This window comes from Blennius ocellaris (assembly GCF_963422515.1).
Source record: "Blennius ocellaris genome assembly, chromosome: 12".
Lineage (NCBI taxonomy): Eukaryota > Metazoa > Chordata > Actinopteri > Blenniiformes > Blenniidae > Blennius > Blennius ocellaris.
In genome coordinates, this window is record NC_137661.1 from 6,908,400 (window position 1) to 6,926,734 (window position 18,335).

Consider the following 18,335-nt stretch of genomic DNA (forward strand, 5'->3'; position numbering starts at 1 on the left):
CATTTAAAGTTAACCTCATTTACGCAGACTAAAAGCCAGATTTGACCAAGAGTGATTTTCATGGCTTGAGTCTCATCCATTAAATTGTACCTCTCTGTCTCGACAGTCACCCACTCTCCACCCCCACACATCTTTGCCGTATCTAAATGGTAATAACGCAGCATCTCAATATGATCTTTCCTCACTCCTTCATTACATATTGTTGCTTCCATACTGTCTTTTCTTTTTTTTCCCCTTCCACTCTACAATGGTTACTGCCTGAGGTCCCGCAAACCCCTGGCCAGCCGCTTTGTCAGGATGCTAAATGGAGGGCCATGAGTTTAAAAACTTAAAGAGGCAGTGAAATATTAGCCAATGTGGGTGAGGAATGAGTGGCTGAGAACCGCAGCGTGTCAGTGTTAAATGGTCGGACTCGGATGCATATAAGTTAGTCCAAGCATGAAGGGCAGTGGGACGCTTGCGTGGAAACGATGTCCCCTCCCCTCCTTCCCATCCCTCTACCCATCCACAGACGCACGCACACACACACACACACACACACACACACACACACACACACACACACACACGCTCGTGCTGTCACACCCCGCCCACGGAGCTTTTAAGCAAGGAGCCCATCAGAAACTTGTCATTTCTCTCATTCACTCCGACAGCCTTGAGACACAATGCAGACTTACCTCAGTGTTGTACACCCCATATATCAGAAAGATGAACAGGCCCTGCAAACACAGACAAAGAAAGGAAAGGGGGTGGGGGGGGGGAGGAGGACAAAGTTATTACTGTTGTTTTCTCTCTCTCATATTTTTGTAAAAAAAAACTAAACTAAACTAAATTAATGAGTTGAGTGACACATACGGGTAAAACTGACGTGGAGTTCATCCTAAAGAGTATCGTAGTGAAAAATGATGAGAGGAAAAGTGGGACAACTTTTTCAATCCACCACCGCCACCTCTGCTTTCCCAGTATTTGATTTGCCTACAATACTTCCACCACTAATTCCAATCGACAAAAAAACAAACGGTCAAAGCAGAGGATCTTCAACACACACTGTGTTTTTATACTCTTTAACAAACGAGCATATTTACACACAGCTAAATGCACTGTATGTACAGAGTAACAAGGCTCGTACTTTCAAACTTTCAACAGACTGAAATGTGACATAAATAGCTGTAAATAATAAAAACATAGACAGTAATAACAAACATACAAGAGAGAAACGCACACATACAGACACACACACGCCTACGTGAAGAGAGCAACCTAAGCCAGATGAGACTATCAAGGAAAACTATTGGAGGAGAGAGGAGAAAGACAGACACAGGGAACATAATGAAATAAAATGACACACAAAAGAAGATATTTCATGTTCACAAAACTCCACGGCTAGTACCCAGGGCACAAAAATGCCATGCCCTTGGATGCATAAAGGCAGCACTTTTGGTCACAGAAAAACAGCTATTTTTCATTCCAGTCCATTGTGGCATCCACTGAATGCACAAGCTGTGCATTCGCCTTCGGGCCATAATGTAATGCTGTTGCCTCAATGGAAACAGTGAGAACAACATTCTCAGAGTACTGATTGAAATGTGCCACAAAAGAAGTACAGAGAAAAATGAAAAGGCAGGTAAAATCTTATATATTTCAAGGCTGACAGGCACAGTAGATTCTTTGACAAGAAAACCGGGGGCTGATGTGGGTGTAGCTAACGCACGCACGCACGCAGGCACGCACGCACACGCACACACACACACACGCACAAATGCAAAAAAAAGTTTAAAAGCACATCTGCCCCCCTTTATCGCCGATAGCGTGATTGTGTAGCTTTATCTTTAAACGAGGGCGACAACAGATCCTGAAGACAGGTAGGAACAACCTGGCCAATGCATCAGTCAAGTCGGGCTTGGAGTATCTAATTTTTGCCAGAGGGTAGGTCTCAATGCATCACCATTGACAACGTGATTTGGAGGTCAGTCCAGAGTGACAGAGTGACAATGGTGGACGGGGACGACCTCTAGCCCGAACTCCTACCCATTCACCTCTTGTTGGCCGCCCATGTCCTCCACAGACTGGATTGCCCCGTCTGTGGTACTGTTTGATGAAACCTCAGGACATTCATCCTCCCAAAACTGACGCCACGCACACTGATTTCTGATGTGCTAAATAAACCAAACACAACAGGGGGGGGGGGACCTGCTGAGACTTGCTGTAAAATCTTCCACACCTTTTATTGTCATTTAATGCTGAGAGAAAACCTATGAAAGAGCAGTCCGTCATTAAGGGGGGAAAAAAGACGTTTCATGGTACAATTAATAACAGTAAATAATAACGCAAACTTCATTTACCGAGGTATTAAACAAGTTTGATTTTCATTTCATGTATCAACATGAAATCAGTAAACACTTTCATATCACATGAAACATCTGAATAAAAAAGTGTCTTGAACAATGCTGTGCTGTCACAGTCTTAGAAAAACAAGCACCTGTGCAAACACACGAGCAAATAGCCGTGCAGTGGCTGGCAGTGGGTGGTTAATTTGCAACACATATTCCATTGTATTGAATTAGAAATGCAATTTCCAACTTATTGTTGCAATTTCAATAACATGTTTTTGATCATTCCTCTTATTTGTAATTAAGCTTTTGTTGTGCGGCGAACAAAGTGGGGAGAACACACTGTGTACATTAGGAAAAATGATCTATTAAAATGTAATTGAGTTAAAAATAAGCGGCGGCACAACAATAACGATGGATTGTTTAAAATGTTAATTCATTAATATTGCGACTAAAAAACAAACAGACAAGAAAAATGGGGCGCATTATTTAAATTCAAGTGTGCTTTTCTAAACTCGGTCCTGCTTCTTTTGAACTCGGCGGAGAATGCCACAAATTTATGCAAAGAATGAACACGGTTGCTTTCAAAGTATTGCATTGCTGTACATCAAACAAGGGAGCATACATTCATTAGCATGCCACTAATTAGGTAACAATTGTATGTTTAAAAAGTTAAAGCCAACAAACACTGTGTTTGACCAAAACATTATCACCCCAGAGAGATGTGCTGCACAGCAACGGAAGGCAGAAGATAACATTTGCTTAAATGAGCAAGTGCGATCTTTCTTATCAGCTACTGGGAGCTTTGTCTGAGAAAGCAGAGAGAACAAATCGCAGCCAGAGATTGATTTACCTTCAAGAACTCACAGTCAAGTTAATTAAAGTTGTGAAAGCTGCGGTTTAAAGCCTGATATTGTTTACTACTGGCTGCTCGTGATGTTGACAACTTCCTTTTTGGAAATTAAACTCTGCCGTCCTTGCAACTCACTCGTCCTAAAAGCATCAAGCAAGCACATTAAATGTTTAAGGTGGCCCATTAACCACTGGCTACATTTCTCTTTTCTTTTTTTTTCCCAGGGTTTGTTCAACTTTGTAAGTGGAAGTGTTCAATCAATCCTATTTTTCTCAAATGTCAAAAGCGGTGTATCTCTGGCAAATGAAGATGTTTTTATAGCCTGCTTGTATTTAGATTGACAACTCCTGCGCTATTAGACGGAGTGCAGCGTAAATGTTCAGTAAACGCAATCAGGTGCCAGGGAGCGGAACTGATTGGAGGCCTTTCACAGATCTCGTCATTTAATTTGATGAGGAGACAAAGCGAGCAAGCGCCTATGAGTTTAACATTTAGCTGAAGGATGCTTTGCACAGAATACAAGGCTGATGTTTGTCGCTGCCAGGATTACACCTGTGAACTTTCACTTACAATTAATAAGCACAAGTGTGTCACTGGCAAGTAAAAAAACCAAAAAACAACATATGAGAGGCTATATATAATATTTTTATTTAATTACAACTTTGCAGTGTATCTGTGTGCATAAATGTCTGTTTGAAGATAGATAGATAGATAGATAGATAGATAGATAGATAGATAGATAGATAGATAGATAGATAGATAGATAGATAGATAGATAGATAGATAGATAGATAGATAGATAGATAGATAGATAGATAGATGGATGGATAAGATCAATAGACAGACAGACAGACAGACATATAGATAGATAGATAGATAAGATAAATAGATAGATAAATAGATAGATAGATAGATAGATAAGATAAATAGATAGATAGATAGATAGATAGATAGATAGATAGATGATGGATGGATGGATAGATAAGATCGATAGATAAGATAAATAGATAGATAGATAGATAAGATAAATAGATAGATAAATAGATAGATAGATAGATAGATAGATAGATAGATAGATAAGATAAATAGATAGATAGATAGATAGATAGATAGATAGATAGATAGATAGATAGATAGATAGATAGATAGATAGATAGATAGATAGATAGATAGATAGATAGATAGATAGATAGATAGATAGATAGATAGATAGATAGATAGATGGATGGATGGATGGATGGATGGATGGATGGATGGATGGATGGATGGATGGATGGATGGATGGATGGATGGATGGATGGATGGATGGATGGATGGATGGATGGATGGATGGATGGATGGATGGATGGATGGATGGATGGATGGATGGATGGATAGATAGATAGATAGATAGATAGATAGATAGATAGATAGATAGATAGATAGATAGATAGATAGATAGATAGATAGATAGATAGATAGACTTCACCTCAGCCCAGATGTAGTGCCACCTATGTGTGAGAGACCAGATACTTTAAAGTTACTATGTAATGCTAATCAAGATCTAACATTTACTTAAACATGACTAACTTTAAAAGCTATCAGAAAATGTATGAATTACTTTACTGGAGTTCAAATACTGTGATCCACCATTACTTGTATCTTTGTTGAACAGCTTCCCTATCATCTGGAGTCTTAAGTGGCAGCTGTCACTCGGCAAGTCGGGTGAAGGAGTAAACAGCAGTTTGTATACATGAGTGTATTAAAGCCTTTTCCAGTTCTGCATCTGGGCCTGACTCTGGATCAAACATGTGGGGCGACATCGTCGTAGGAGGTCCCGCACTCACATGTCATCACAGAAACATGTTGGTTGCAACTGGGTGCCTTGAACTGGCAGCTGCAGAGGAGCTGGTGGCGAGCAGCTCGGAGATGTGAACCCAGAGTCGTCAAGCTAAAGTCAAACCGTCTTGTCACGATTCTGTCGTTGAGACTTTTTTTGTCCAAAGCATGCTACTAGTCTTTCATGAAGACACCGCACAAAATAAATAAATAAATAAAAATAAGGTGTATAGAACTTTAAAATGAAAAAAAATTCACAATAAGGCATTTCACTCTTTCACCTGAAAGGTATCAAATCGACAATTTGAACTTTAATCTATAAATTCAATTTCCAAAATCCGCTAAACACAAGAAAGTGATCCAGGTTAAGGTATGTAAACAACTTATTTTTATTGTTTTGACATCTGTAGACATGATTTTAATATCCAAACTCAAGTTCCTGTCACAACATCTGCTAAGTTCACAAGAATCCCAGACAGCGCAGCCTTGTGTCCTAAAGATATTAACAGAGGAATAATTGTGCAAAAATGAATTTCACGATTCATTAGCAGAGCTCATCTGCTGTACTTTGCCTCCTCCGACTCTCCACTGTGGCGCCGATACAAACACATGCACATTCAGGTCCCTTCAGCTTCCTGTGCCACAAATTATTACAAATACTCAGTGAACAATACCTCTCCACCCCCCCCTACCCCCCCACCCGCCACCCCCACCTTTCATTGCTCCTGTTTCCCATCTCCATCAACCTCTCCCATTGTGCAGAGTTAGGGAGCAGAGCGCTTGGCAGGTAAAAATCTCAGAAAACAGCAAGTTTATGACATCGTCCTTGGGAAACAAATTTTCAATGTACAGATATGAAAACTATGATTAAGGGGGAAGGGCAGTGTCTTGGCAAGGGGAGAGGGACTGGCAGGGCAGCTTTTTCTCTCTCGCCGGGATATATTGCCTCTGTCAACTTATTGCTCCATTCTGTATGAGAAGGAGGTGAAACATTAACGTACAGTATAACAATAAGAGAGGTGACAGTTACTTGCATGTTTTGGGTTAAATAAAAGAATTTTAAGCTTGAGTCATAAATTGATCTTTTGATTCTTTTCTTTCTCAGACTCAGACGAAACCATAAACGGTGTTTTAGACAAAGCGTACATTCAGAAAACTGTTAAATCAGAAAAGTATATTATGTCTGTACTTGGAATAAATCAAGTTGCTCTAATTGCCACACTGCCAATTCGAAAGTTATGGCTCTCTGAGAAAGTTTACATCTTGGTGCTTAATGGTTGAAGGAAAACACAAGCAAATTCTTTTAGAAATGAGAACTGTGTTTAGTTACTTTCCTGTAAACCACATGTTCCACACTTTATTTTCTTCAGGCACTGTAAAAAGAAAAAAGATTTACGCTCACGTCACTCAGCATCTAAAGTCAAAATAGATGTAGTTGTCACAAATGACAACTTTCTCTCAAGTGACTGAAGACCACAACCTCACACACCGTCATCTTTGTGAATTCCAGATGGCCATTTCCAACTAAATGAAAGCTATGTGAACAAGTTGGACCCGACGTCAAATATCTGAGCCTAAATTCAAACACACAGAGACACTTTTCACAAATAGAGCTATCTGCTTCACCACTTGGCTGAAAAAAAAAAAAAAAAAAAAGGAGGGGGGGAGGAAAATATTCTGCCCTCACACCTGGTAATCATTAAGGAAATGAGAGACAGAAGAGGTTAAAACGCTGTGAAGGGAGAGAAAGAAAAGAAATTCACACTTCTGCGCTGGGACTTGCTAATGTCTCTGACCCCTCCACGCATAAACAGTTTAATTAACATGTATACATAACTTTCACTTTAACTGCTCATGGCATGTCAAATCAAAGTGTCTGTCAAAGCTGTAAAATGGGGAGTTGATATTCTGCAGGTCCTCAGTTCAAATCCAGCTCTGGGTAGCTGCTCCAGCTGGCCGTGGAGGCTGGCAGGAAGATGCAGAGGCAGAAAGGCAGGCAGGTAGACAGGCGGCCTGCCTTTCTGTCAGCTTAATGAGAGAAACACCTCCCAATAAGTGACCTGCAAAACGCCCAGCAGCCACAAGCCGATCAGGAGGAAAACAAAATGGCCGATCATCACAGCTTGAGATGTTCTTGATTAGTCATGTCGCATTACCAACTTTTAAACACGAGGCCGGAAAGCCAAATTGAGACAGTTGTTGACTTTTCTTTGTTACAATCATATCAATATTTCTTTTCTGAAATTAGCCCAGATCTTAATTCTTACTTACAACAAGAAAATGAACAGCGTTCACTCAGTATCATCGGAGAACTCATTTTAATTCCCCGGTGACGCACTGCAGTGTACAGGCTGTGTGAGAAGGTCAGGTTGAGGCCAAAGTTGTCCTCTTGTTTGAATCCAATTGTCCATTACTCACTAAAGTGGATAAGTCACTCTTTGAGGAGAGCTATTACGATTCCCTGGTTTGTTCCCTGACACACATCCAGTCAGTTGGGTTGTCATATTGAGGAGGGGACCCCCAGGTCAGCCTGCCTCCATGGAGTGTGGAGCCACGCACGCACATGCACACACACACACACACACACACACACACACACACACACACACACACACACACACACACACACACACACACACACACACACACACACACACACACACACACACACACACACACACACACACACACACACACACAGGCATGCTGTGAGACCAGCAGCAACACCAGTACTGGTGTGCGATGGCTCAGGAGAGGAGGGAGAGTTATTAGCTTAGCCCTGAACCACCTACTTAATATAGGGGCCGGCGGTGATCGCTAACAGAGCCTGGCAGAGGTGACAGCTTTTGGCCCTGCTTGAGGAAATCCAATTGAAAAGCAGCCAAGAGGAACAACAAGCCCGAAACAGATGTTGCTTGCTACCATCGGTGCAACTTGGGTACACACAACCCAGCGGCAACAAACCGCGATGGCAGAACATACACACCGCACAGAGAGAGATTGGGGAACGAACACACGCACACACACACACACACACACACACACACACACACACACACACACACACACACACACACACACACACACACACACACACACACACACACACACACACACACTCTTTAAAGATATATGGAAACACACACAGAAAAATGAGAGAACGGGACAAAGGTAGTATAGGAAATGTCCAGAAATGCAAATGTTGTAAATCACCCTTGATTTGTTCACTTTTGGACTCATATCCATTGTTTATATAGTCATTTTTATAGTTTAACTAATTCTTACTGGATAATTATTGTAGTTCCTGTCAAAATCTATTTTTCTTTCAAAATGAATATTAGAAAAAGAAAACCACTTAGTTTTTTTAACACTTGTTTTTGTTTATATCATTTATTGTAAAGACACATCAGGCATTCCCCCACAGCTTAAAGTTCATTTAGGAACTCATAAACTATCAGTCCAAGGTTAGTGTTTGTCTTTATTTTTTTTTAATGTTTAAGTGAGATTACCAAATGCTAAGGCAGCTACACGTACAAAATACTTAAGAGGAAAAGTAAATGAAAAAGAAATCTGTTAAAAACCATCTATATTCAGCAGAGACCAAAACAAAACCATTCCCCAAAGAGAAGAGGCCCACCGAACCATCCGTCCATTGATCAAGCCTTTTTTTTTTTTTTTTTAATGTCTGATAGAGCATCTCAATGAAAACATAACACACAGACCCTCAAATCATTGCAGCCCTTTGCTCCAATATTAATTGAGTTTGGCAAGGCTGGTCATGCCTTAGTCATAATAAGATTAATTTTCTTTTTTTTTTCCTATTTCTGCTACTACAATGGAGCGAGGAAGAGCGAGAGAGTAGAGAGCGAGAGAGAGAGCGAGAGCGACAGCGAGAGAGAGAGAAAGAGAGAGAGAGAGAGAGACTGCGAGGGGAGAAAATGGGCTAAAATCAATTGTGACATATCTTTATTACCAGTCGATGACAAATGATGGCACATTTGCTATTGCTCTGGCATTGTGTCAGTGTGTGTTATATTGATTTTACATCAGACGGACAAATGTTATCGATGAAGTGTCCAAGAAACAGATGGGCACTTTATTGTGCTTGTTTCTGCATTTAAATAAATTGGAACGACGCAAGATAAAATAAGTGAAGTGCTTCAGAAGATCTTTCCATTTACCCATCCATTTATTATTTTTTTAATATCATCATTTTCAATTGTGAGGCATTTTCACAAACTGTGCCTGTTGCGGGACCAGTGGGAGTCGGTAACTACGCCCTGAACCCGATCGCACCGCACACATGTGGGAATGTAATGGGGAGGAGTGGTAAAGGAGAGCACGAGAAACGGAGTGAACTGTAAACAAACTAGCTTTTAAACAAGACAATTTAGGGTTTGCGTGTCTTAGGCGCCAAGAAAAACACAGCCATGGAAAACCGATACAAACTTTTAACACATGGGTCAAAGCGGGAGTCTTTGAACTGGTGGGCGAAAGCGCGCTGCCAGCGCAGAGAGCTGTTTAATTAAAAATACTTAAGTATCCAACATGCCTTCCTGGGGCGCCCTCTTGTCAAATCGTATGTGATCCTGCTGTCAATCTTCCGAGGTGTTTTCCAATTGCATAGCTTTCCACTGACAGAAGGCAGAATGGGAAAAGTCTTGAGAAACAGCAGGGTTTGAAAAAAACTGTACACATGGAGGCACATGTGCAAACAGACACGTTGTGGATGCTGACGCTGACGCTGCACATACAGAAGTAGTCCAAATCTACACAAAGTCTTAAGTCGTCAATATATAGATAGAAGTGATGTCATCATCTGGTATTATGATGAGATCTGTACTTAAATATGTTCATTTAAATAGGACACTTCACTTAAAAGGGTGCATTGTATCTCTTTATTTGCTTTATTGATCACACCTTAAGTGATGTGATCTTAGTATCCAGGTCGGGGAAGCCAATCATGGTGAACTGTAAAAAAAACACAGAGCCAGGATGTTGTGCACAGCTCTCGGGTTCCTCACACTGACTCACACACTCACAGATTCAGACAATTTAGTCCAAATGAATCACGTATTACATTACTACAGAATTATCTCTCGCTCAGTCGGCTCCGATAACCACTTCATTTGCGTGGGCGGGTCAGAACCACACAACTGAGGGGGAAAGCAGGACACAACCCGGACAGTTTGTCAGTCCATCACAGGACAAGCACACACACACACACACACACACACACACACACACACACACACACACACACACACACACACACACACACACACACACACACACACACACACACACACACACACACACACACACACACACACACACACTCAAATCCACACCTTGAGGCAATTTAGTATCACCAATTAACCTCACATGCATGTTTTTGGACTGTGGGAGGAAACCAGAGTACCTGCTGATGTTTGCATAATTCTCATGCACAAATTAGCAATTTGACTCCCCTGAATTATTAATCTCTGTGAACAAATTAGATAATTGATACATAATTAATAACAACAAATATTTTAACAACTGGTAGTGTATATTTTGCTCTTTAGAACAAAGCTAAATGTAAAAACGAACAACGCCAAAGGAACATCTGACGTGGCACCAAAATGTGTGAGGTGACAACGATCGAGACAGAGAAAGAGAACGTCAAGCTGACAATATCTTTATTACAGGGATATTGATTTTGCAATATAAATGGGAATTGTCCATAAATAAAGGCCACATGGCGCCGTAGTGGCGAGCACTTTCACTTTACAGCAAGAATATCACTGAGTTTGCATGATAGAGCGTGTTCTGATATTTATTAATTTTTTTAAATTTTTTATGTGTACTCCCATTTCCTCTCACATTCCAAAAGCATCTGTTTCAGATTAACTGGAGACTCTCAATTGTCTATAGGCGCAAATCTGTGTGTGAATCTGTGATTGCTATGTGATGGACAGGCCCCAAGTCAGATGGTCTGGAGTTCAGTGCCTCATGACCCGAAGCTGCGTAACGTGTGAGCGGAGATGGCTGCATGGCGACAAGCCTCACTGAATGGTCCTCTTGCAAACGGTAATTATGCTCTCGACCAAAGACAACCTGGCCAACGTGTGGGAATCGCGAGAATTAAATACATGTGTGTATGGAGGTTGCGTGAGAATTATTTATCTGTTATAGAAATATGCCTAATCTATGGGAATAAATATGTGGAACTACGCTTCTTTTTTTTCATAGAGCACATGCATCACTTGGCAAAGTATGGAATGTTTGCCCTTGGTTTCTCTTTTTGTGCAGTTAAGCACTCCAGTTATTCAAATACATACATCTGTGGGCACGGAAACAAAAATTTTAATCTCCTGAAAGAAACATGCAGACACACACACACACACACGCATACAAAAACACTCTCCTTACTCATACATCGTGGCATTTCAACAGAACACCTAAAATTGCACCACCGACAAGCTCGTGTTGTCGTGCCCTTGACTAACAATGACAAATGGAAGCAATATGCAAAGTCTGAACAAGTTGCTTTTGGGTACCAAACAGGGAAAAACCTTTCTCCAGGTAGGATTGCAGGAGGTGTTTGCTCTCTTGTTTCCGACACTGCGACGAACCAAGACGAGGTTGATGGGCCGTGTCAGGATCAAGAGGAAAGGTGGGTGTACATGAGGTCTGTCAATGTATGCGTGACATTAACAATGCATACAGGGACGACGAGAGATAAAACAGCTGTTAAGCTTATTTAGGCATTTGCAGTGCCAATCGGTAAACCGAGTGATTGTATTGTGCCATGGATAGATGACCTTAGATACTTACATTCACATACTTTTATATTATTAATAAACACTAATAAAATAACTATCTATTTAGGCTTTGTGAATAAGAAATTAAGATTTAGATACATAAAGCTACCTGCTGTCCTTAAAAAGCCACAACAGCAGACACCACACTGTCCCTGTATATATATATATATATATATATATATATATATATATATATACACACATGTGTGTTTTAGGACTCCTAAGATACTTGATTAGTTTCCATTTTTCTGTAAACTGAAGTCAAATAATATGAAAATCAATTTAAGCAAATCAATCAGAAGCAACCGCATTTAGAATGATAGTGAAAAAGCATAACTCAGATTGTGCCTGAACAGAGTGCACAGTTTGAAAAAGGATCCGCTGTAACCTTGTCTCCGTCTGCGAGAATGTGCGGTTGTATTATTTGGGTCGTGCCTCTTCTTTTGTGTCTATGTACATGTACCTGCACCAACGCACAGCTGTGTGTCTCTCTGCGTCTGTGCATTTGTCTGTGTATCTGCGTGTATCTACGTGTGTGTGTGTGTGTGTGTGTGTGTGTCTGTGTGTGTGTGTGTGTGTGTGTGTGTGTGTGTGTGTGTGTGTGTGTGCCCACATGAGTGTGCTCCAGCACTAGCATGACGATAGGGCGTATCCATCATGATAAACCGGCAGACTCGGCGACTGTCACATGCAATCACACTTCACTACGGTTCGCGGGACATCAAAGTGAAAATGAATGGTAGTTCATCGACATGAAGACTTCATATATCTTCGTTTTATTTTTTTTTTATCTTTTGTCGTTCTTTTTTTTTCTTTTTTGGAAAAAGACTTGTATTATTTTCCTACCATCCCCCTAACATTGTCAACAACTGAAATACAGGGTAGTACTTTTAGATTTTAAGGGGAATAAAGACTGGTTGATAAAGCCTTTATTTTAGTGAGTAAAAGTTGATAGACTTATAGCTGCATTTTAGTCTCAATGACTTATTTTAATACAATAATATTGTATTAAACATCAAATATTCATTTTCTTTAACTGTCATTTTCCTCAATTTGGGATTATGATAAATCGGCCATTTGTTCCAGTAAAAATGTTAACAACCACGCCTATTAGGAGGTCCAATCAAGCTGTAAGAATCGACACAAATAGGGAGACTTTACACTTCATTTTGAGATCAAAAAGTCAAAGTGAGCATGGCGAGTGTTAAATATGATAAACAAATTTGTAACCACTAAAAAAGTGAAATGACACATAATAATGCCGGTGCAGTATCTGCTCCGGTGCTGGCAAAGCTCGCCTTTAATCTGGTAATGACTGCGAAATGACAGTGGCTTTTCAGAACGGTGACGACCGCGCCACAGGTCTCCCTGCCTCGCCGCTTCTCCCTGCTCCTTGGGCCGAGCTCTGGACTGCCTCTCCCTCTCCCAGCCGTTTGATTGGCACATGCTTTCACTTAATGAGGGATAATTACCAAGGAAAACAAGTGGGAGACTACATCTGCTCAGTGTAAAAAGAAGTCCAGGCCCGGTGCAATCTGTCAGACGAGGCTTTCAGGTTGTGTATTTGTGAACGTTTTCGCCCGCCTTCGCTGGCCTCCCGGCCCGACGCAAGCCCTCCCGGACCCTCCCTCCTCCCCCCGCCTCCCGACGAGAAGCAGATTAATAGGAATCAGCGTGTGGCTGTAAACACTCAGCGGGAGGAGTGTGTATCTGTGTGCGCTGACATGCATAGGAAATGACCCGGGGTATCTTTCGAGGACTGGCCAGGGGCCGCGGCAGGAAGGGCAAGAGGCCGGCGAGGACGATCAACATCAACATCCCAATCAGTGTCCTGCTGCCAGGGCTGTTGTTCTCCGCCTGCGACTGTCACTGTTTCGCTTACTTTCACACAATGCTGCGCTGTAACGGAAGTAAAAATACACAGTGAGTCGCCGTGCTTCCCCAAACACCGAAACGCACCACTCATAAATCATCTCCGCGTGGGATACACATTATGCTAAATGGTCTTTTAATGACCGGCGCTTGTTTGGCGATAGGCGTCTTGATCATACCTGGAAACTAATGGAGTAATTGAATGTCTTAAATGGGAGTTGTCATGATTACATCGTGAATCAACAATTTATTATTGGTTTTTTTTTTTCAATCAGTTATTTATTTTAACAATGTCAGAAACAAACTCTTCATGACGTGAGTTATGCGGTGATACACTGTTATCACAAGTCATCATTTTAGATGTTCAAATGCTAACGGTTAATAAAATTTACCATTTTGTTTTATTTACAATAACCTCAGATTTTGCCTTGCATATTTAGAGTTACAGTGAAGACAACTTTCTAACTCAGCGTTAAAAACATTGCACTTTTTCAGATAATATCAAGATTCAAGAAAAAAAACTCAAGTGTGTCTCGTTTTAAGAGAAAATACATCTCCTGCCTTTAATCATCAGCTTAATTCATCTACTAGTTCATGAGATTGATGTAACGCAAATCAACACAAACATATGATTAACCAATAAAATAAAGATATTTTTGGAAAATAGGGCAAGTATATTCTTATTGAAGAATATCTTTTTTTCCCCACATAATTCCATTGCACTGCATCTCCCTTTATATAGAGCAACCTGTACGATGATTAATGATTTAATCAAACTTGTAAAGTATGAGAAACATATTTTCCAACTTTATAAGAGAAGGAGAAATGAATCAGAGCCGCATTTAGATGCTTTTACCTCAATTCAGAAAGAAAAAAATAAAAATACTCACATGTAAATTGAAACTGATATTTGACCACCTTTTAACCTTCGGACAGCTTCACGCCCCTCCGCTACCCCCCCCACCACCACCACCCTCTAAATGAACAACAGGGTTTTGCTTTCTTGCCCTGTGCTGACCCAGTTCTCACTAATTACCCACAAAGTACACATCAAAGGCGGGCAAATCCACAGATCTGTTGCAGCGTGGCAGGGTAAGAAAGACCAGGACTATCCATAACCTGGTCACCTCCAGCCATCCACTCTCTCTCTCTGTGTGTGTGTGTGTGTGTGTGTGTGTGTGTGTGTGTGTGTGTGTGTGCACGCGCGAAGTGGTGTCAGACAATACAAAAGGCAAGGCGGCGAACTTATAAATAGAACGGTCATTGTTTCGACGTTGGTTAATTTCGGGTGTCGGGAGTTGTTCCTGACACCCTTGGCTATACAGGCTGGAGGAGGTGTGTGTGTGTGTGTGTGTGTGTGTGTGTGTGTGTGTGTGTGTGTGTGTGTGTGTGTGTGTGTGTGTGTGGGGGGGGAGTTGTCACTAAGGACTGAGGTCATGAAATTGTTAGCCAGCTGATGAGACAACATGCATGCGGACATAAACGCACACACATACACGTAAAATCCGGGAGACATCAATAGGACTCATACGCGGCGTTCAAGCGTGCACATAAATACGAATTCAAATGTGCAGTAAGTAGGCAAATGACAGAAACTGCGCTCTCCCCTTTATTCCCTTTTCGTCTATCTTCGCCATCACACACTCGCACACACACACACACGCCACAAGCGCACAGATATGGTGAGGCAGGGGCAAAGGGGATGGTTTGCTTTCTTATGACACAGTCTATTACTAAATTGAGCTGGCAGGTAATTCTAAGGCAAATAAATGCCAGGAGGTTTAACACAAGGAGAGGTCTTCAGGGTGGCGGCGAGAGCAATGACAGGAATTCTCTCGCCTCTTTTGACAGGAAGCCTATTATTATCACTGCTTTATTTTCCCAGGGCAGTTCCTTAAAACTCTCCAATAGCATTTAATCCCCCCCTTTCTAAAAAAAAAAAAAAAAAAAAAAAAAAAAGGAATCAGTCTTCATCTGAACTGCTGGAGTTTAGTTCATTTTTAAAGACTTAATATTTACAATATATGAAAATCAAGACTTCTTACAATAATTCTTTCTCAGAGAATTTCAAGGATGCCCCGGTGACCATTTTCTGAATGATGATGGATTTTCTTCCTCAAAAATAAACTTTAAAAAAAATCAGAATAAGTCCTACTTCGAGAAGAATTTTGAACGTGCAGCATTTTCAAACGTTCAACGTAGCCCCGTGTAATTTCTTTTTCGAAAAAGAAAAGAAACAAAACACATAAAAACACAGTGAAAGATGAAAAGAGACGCGAGGGGGGAAAAAAAATAAGAACAAGTTGAGACAAAACACTATAAATATACTACTTGAAAAAAAAAAAAAAACCCGTGCTACATCCTCATTATAAGTGCCATCTCAGACAAGCGTGGTGGGAGTCAGCACTGACCTTGGTATCCCGTTTGAATATTGTTTTAATGCCGCGCCTCGTAATTGAGGATGCTACGCAAACAGTGGACTCCTTTTCAAAGGGAAAGTTATTTTCCCATGCAGTGAAAATGCAAACAATCCTGTCGTGTATTTATTTGTTTGTTTTCCAGCCCCACCTCATCATTAACCAAGAACACTAATTAAAATATGGTTTTATAAATAAATCTCTATGGTTTTACCTATAACTATATTTATTTAACAGAAATTTCCATCACCCTGGTGCATTACTGTTTTTTTTTTGTACCAATCTTCTGGTTTCAAAATGTATACTGTGATATCCTTATTAAACATTATACTTTCTAGAATGTGATAGCTTACAGAATATTTGGTAATTTAATTTGGTTTACAAACTAAAAGTAACTTGAACCGATTCTCTTGTAATTATGGATAAACTATTGTGTTGTTGAATTAGTATATGAAACATTCTGTGAGTAAATAGTACAGTCGATAGTAAAATATCCCTTTAGTAGCTAAAATACGCCTCTATATCTATCTGACAGCAACATGATATCCAGAATTGCTCACTGTCCCAGTACGTTCGGTAAATTCCGCTCCATTTGAAGAGATGGCCGCTGTTTAAAATTGCGTGTGATTTGAGATGCAGCCGACAATGAACAAGAACGTCGGGGGAATATGGTTCCTGTTTTGCCAAACACTCCAGATGAAAAACATTTCCCTCCATAATCTGACAGTGAGAGGTTTGCCGTGTGTGTGTGTGTGTGTGTGTGTGTGTGTGTGTGTGTGTGTGTGTGTGTGTGTGTGTGTGTGTGTGTGTGTGTGTGTGTGTGTGTGTGTGTGTGTGGATGTCAGGCATTGAAATGGACAGCAAATGTTGCTCAATGTTGATCCAGAGCAAGATCCTTTAATTAACTTTATTAAATTAAAATGTGTTCATCAGACACTGAGAACACAAGACATGTGTTGGAAATGCATGTGTATAATTTTGAACAAAAGTGTGGCGTTTGTAAAACTGATCACTGTTGTTATCAATTAAATATTTTTTAGTCTTTGAAATATGAATTTTAAAAGCATGTTTACACACACACACACACACACACACACGCACACACACACACACACACACACACACACACACACACACACACACACACACACACACACACACATAATAATTTTATATATAATTGTTACATGCTGCATGCTTATTCTCCAAGAGCTGTAAAATAAAAAGAATGAAACATTGAAAAACCACCAAAAAAAGTTCAATAAAAAAAAAAAAAATTCTGGTTAGTCTCAGTTACAGCATGGTGCAGCAGAGAAATGAAGGCGGGGGGGAGGGGGGGGGCTAGGAAAGGAAAAATTTGGCTTTGAATGGCCGGTTGTGCAGACCTGGGTGTGTGGACTGAAGCTGCCTGAGCGGGAAACCGGATCCAAGTTCTGTTGTTTTTGTTTCTTCTGCCAAACGAGGAATTAAAATAACTTCTTGGTCTGCAGAGGCGTTGAGCGCAGAGGTGACAAGCGGGGGCTCACAAACCTGGCACACGCGCGACGCCAGTTTGCAACACGTTTGAAGCCAATACATAAACGGTTTGGTTTCTACAAACCTGGAAGAGCAGGATCACACACACACACACACACACACACACACACACCATCACCTCCGAGAGGCTTCTGCTTTATGCAAAGCACATTCCAGCCTCAGCCTCTGAGTTTATTTTATGCATTTTTATTTCAGATTTCCTACTTATTTATTTATTATTTTTGCTGTTTTTATTATGTATTATGTATAGAGTAACAGTGAAAGTAAGGGTTGAAAATATAATTTGTAGGGGAAATGTTTTGATGCACTGGCTTTTTAGGATGTGTGAAGCAGCGAGATGCTGCTCGACAACAACGGCAGCAGCAATCTCACACCTGATTAATAAGTGACAGGGCTCGGCACAACAGAGGCCCAATATGGATCCACTTACATGTTATTTATTTAGTTTCATGGTTCCACAACTACGGAGATGACTTTACTCTGATTTTTAGAAAAAGCCTCAAAACTGCATGTTGACTCAAGGTAATATTAAGGGCGCACTTTCTCCCTCTTATAAGATATAGAAAACTTTTCACTCTTGCCTACCACCTGTGAAGGCCTAAACACCTAAATAAGAGCTCTCTCTAAAAATCAAGTTCCATTCACAGACGCTTTGCTATTTTTGTTGTACTGCTCACTGACTAATTTGGACAAATGTGGATAT

General features: G+C 40.7%; 1 protein-coding gene across 5 annotated transcripts in view; it reads right to left on the minus strand.

The window, feature by feature from the left end:
• LOC308137669 (adhesion G protein-coupled receptor D2) overlaps window positions 1-18,335 on the minus strand; it is an 89,956-nt gene that overhangs the window by 48,821 nt on the left and 22,800 nt on the right. For 4 of the 5 annotated variants that reach the window (XR_013936854.1, XM_080506434.1, XM_080506433.1 and 1 more), the window contains one exon: window positions 678-719. Coding sequence is in view for 4 of the 5 variants with exons in the window: in XM_080506434.1 (XP_080362560.1) it covers window positions 678-719 (42 nt within the window). In the remaining variant the exon portion in view is untranslated. Of the gene's footprint in view, window positions 1-677; window positions 720-13,594; window positions 13,707-18,335 lie in introns of those variants that run through there. The other variant, XM_080506436.1, reaches the window with a different exon arrangement.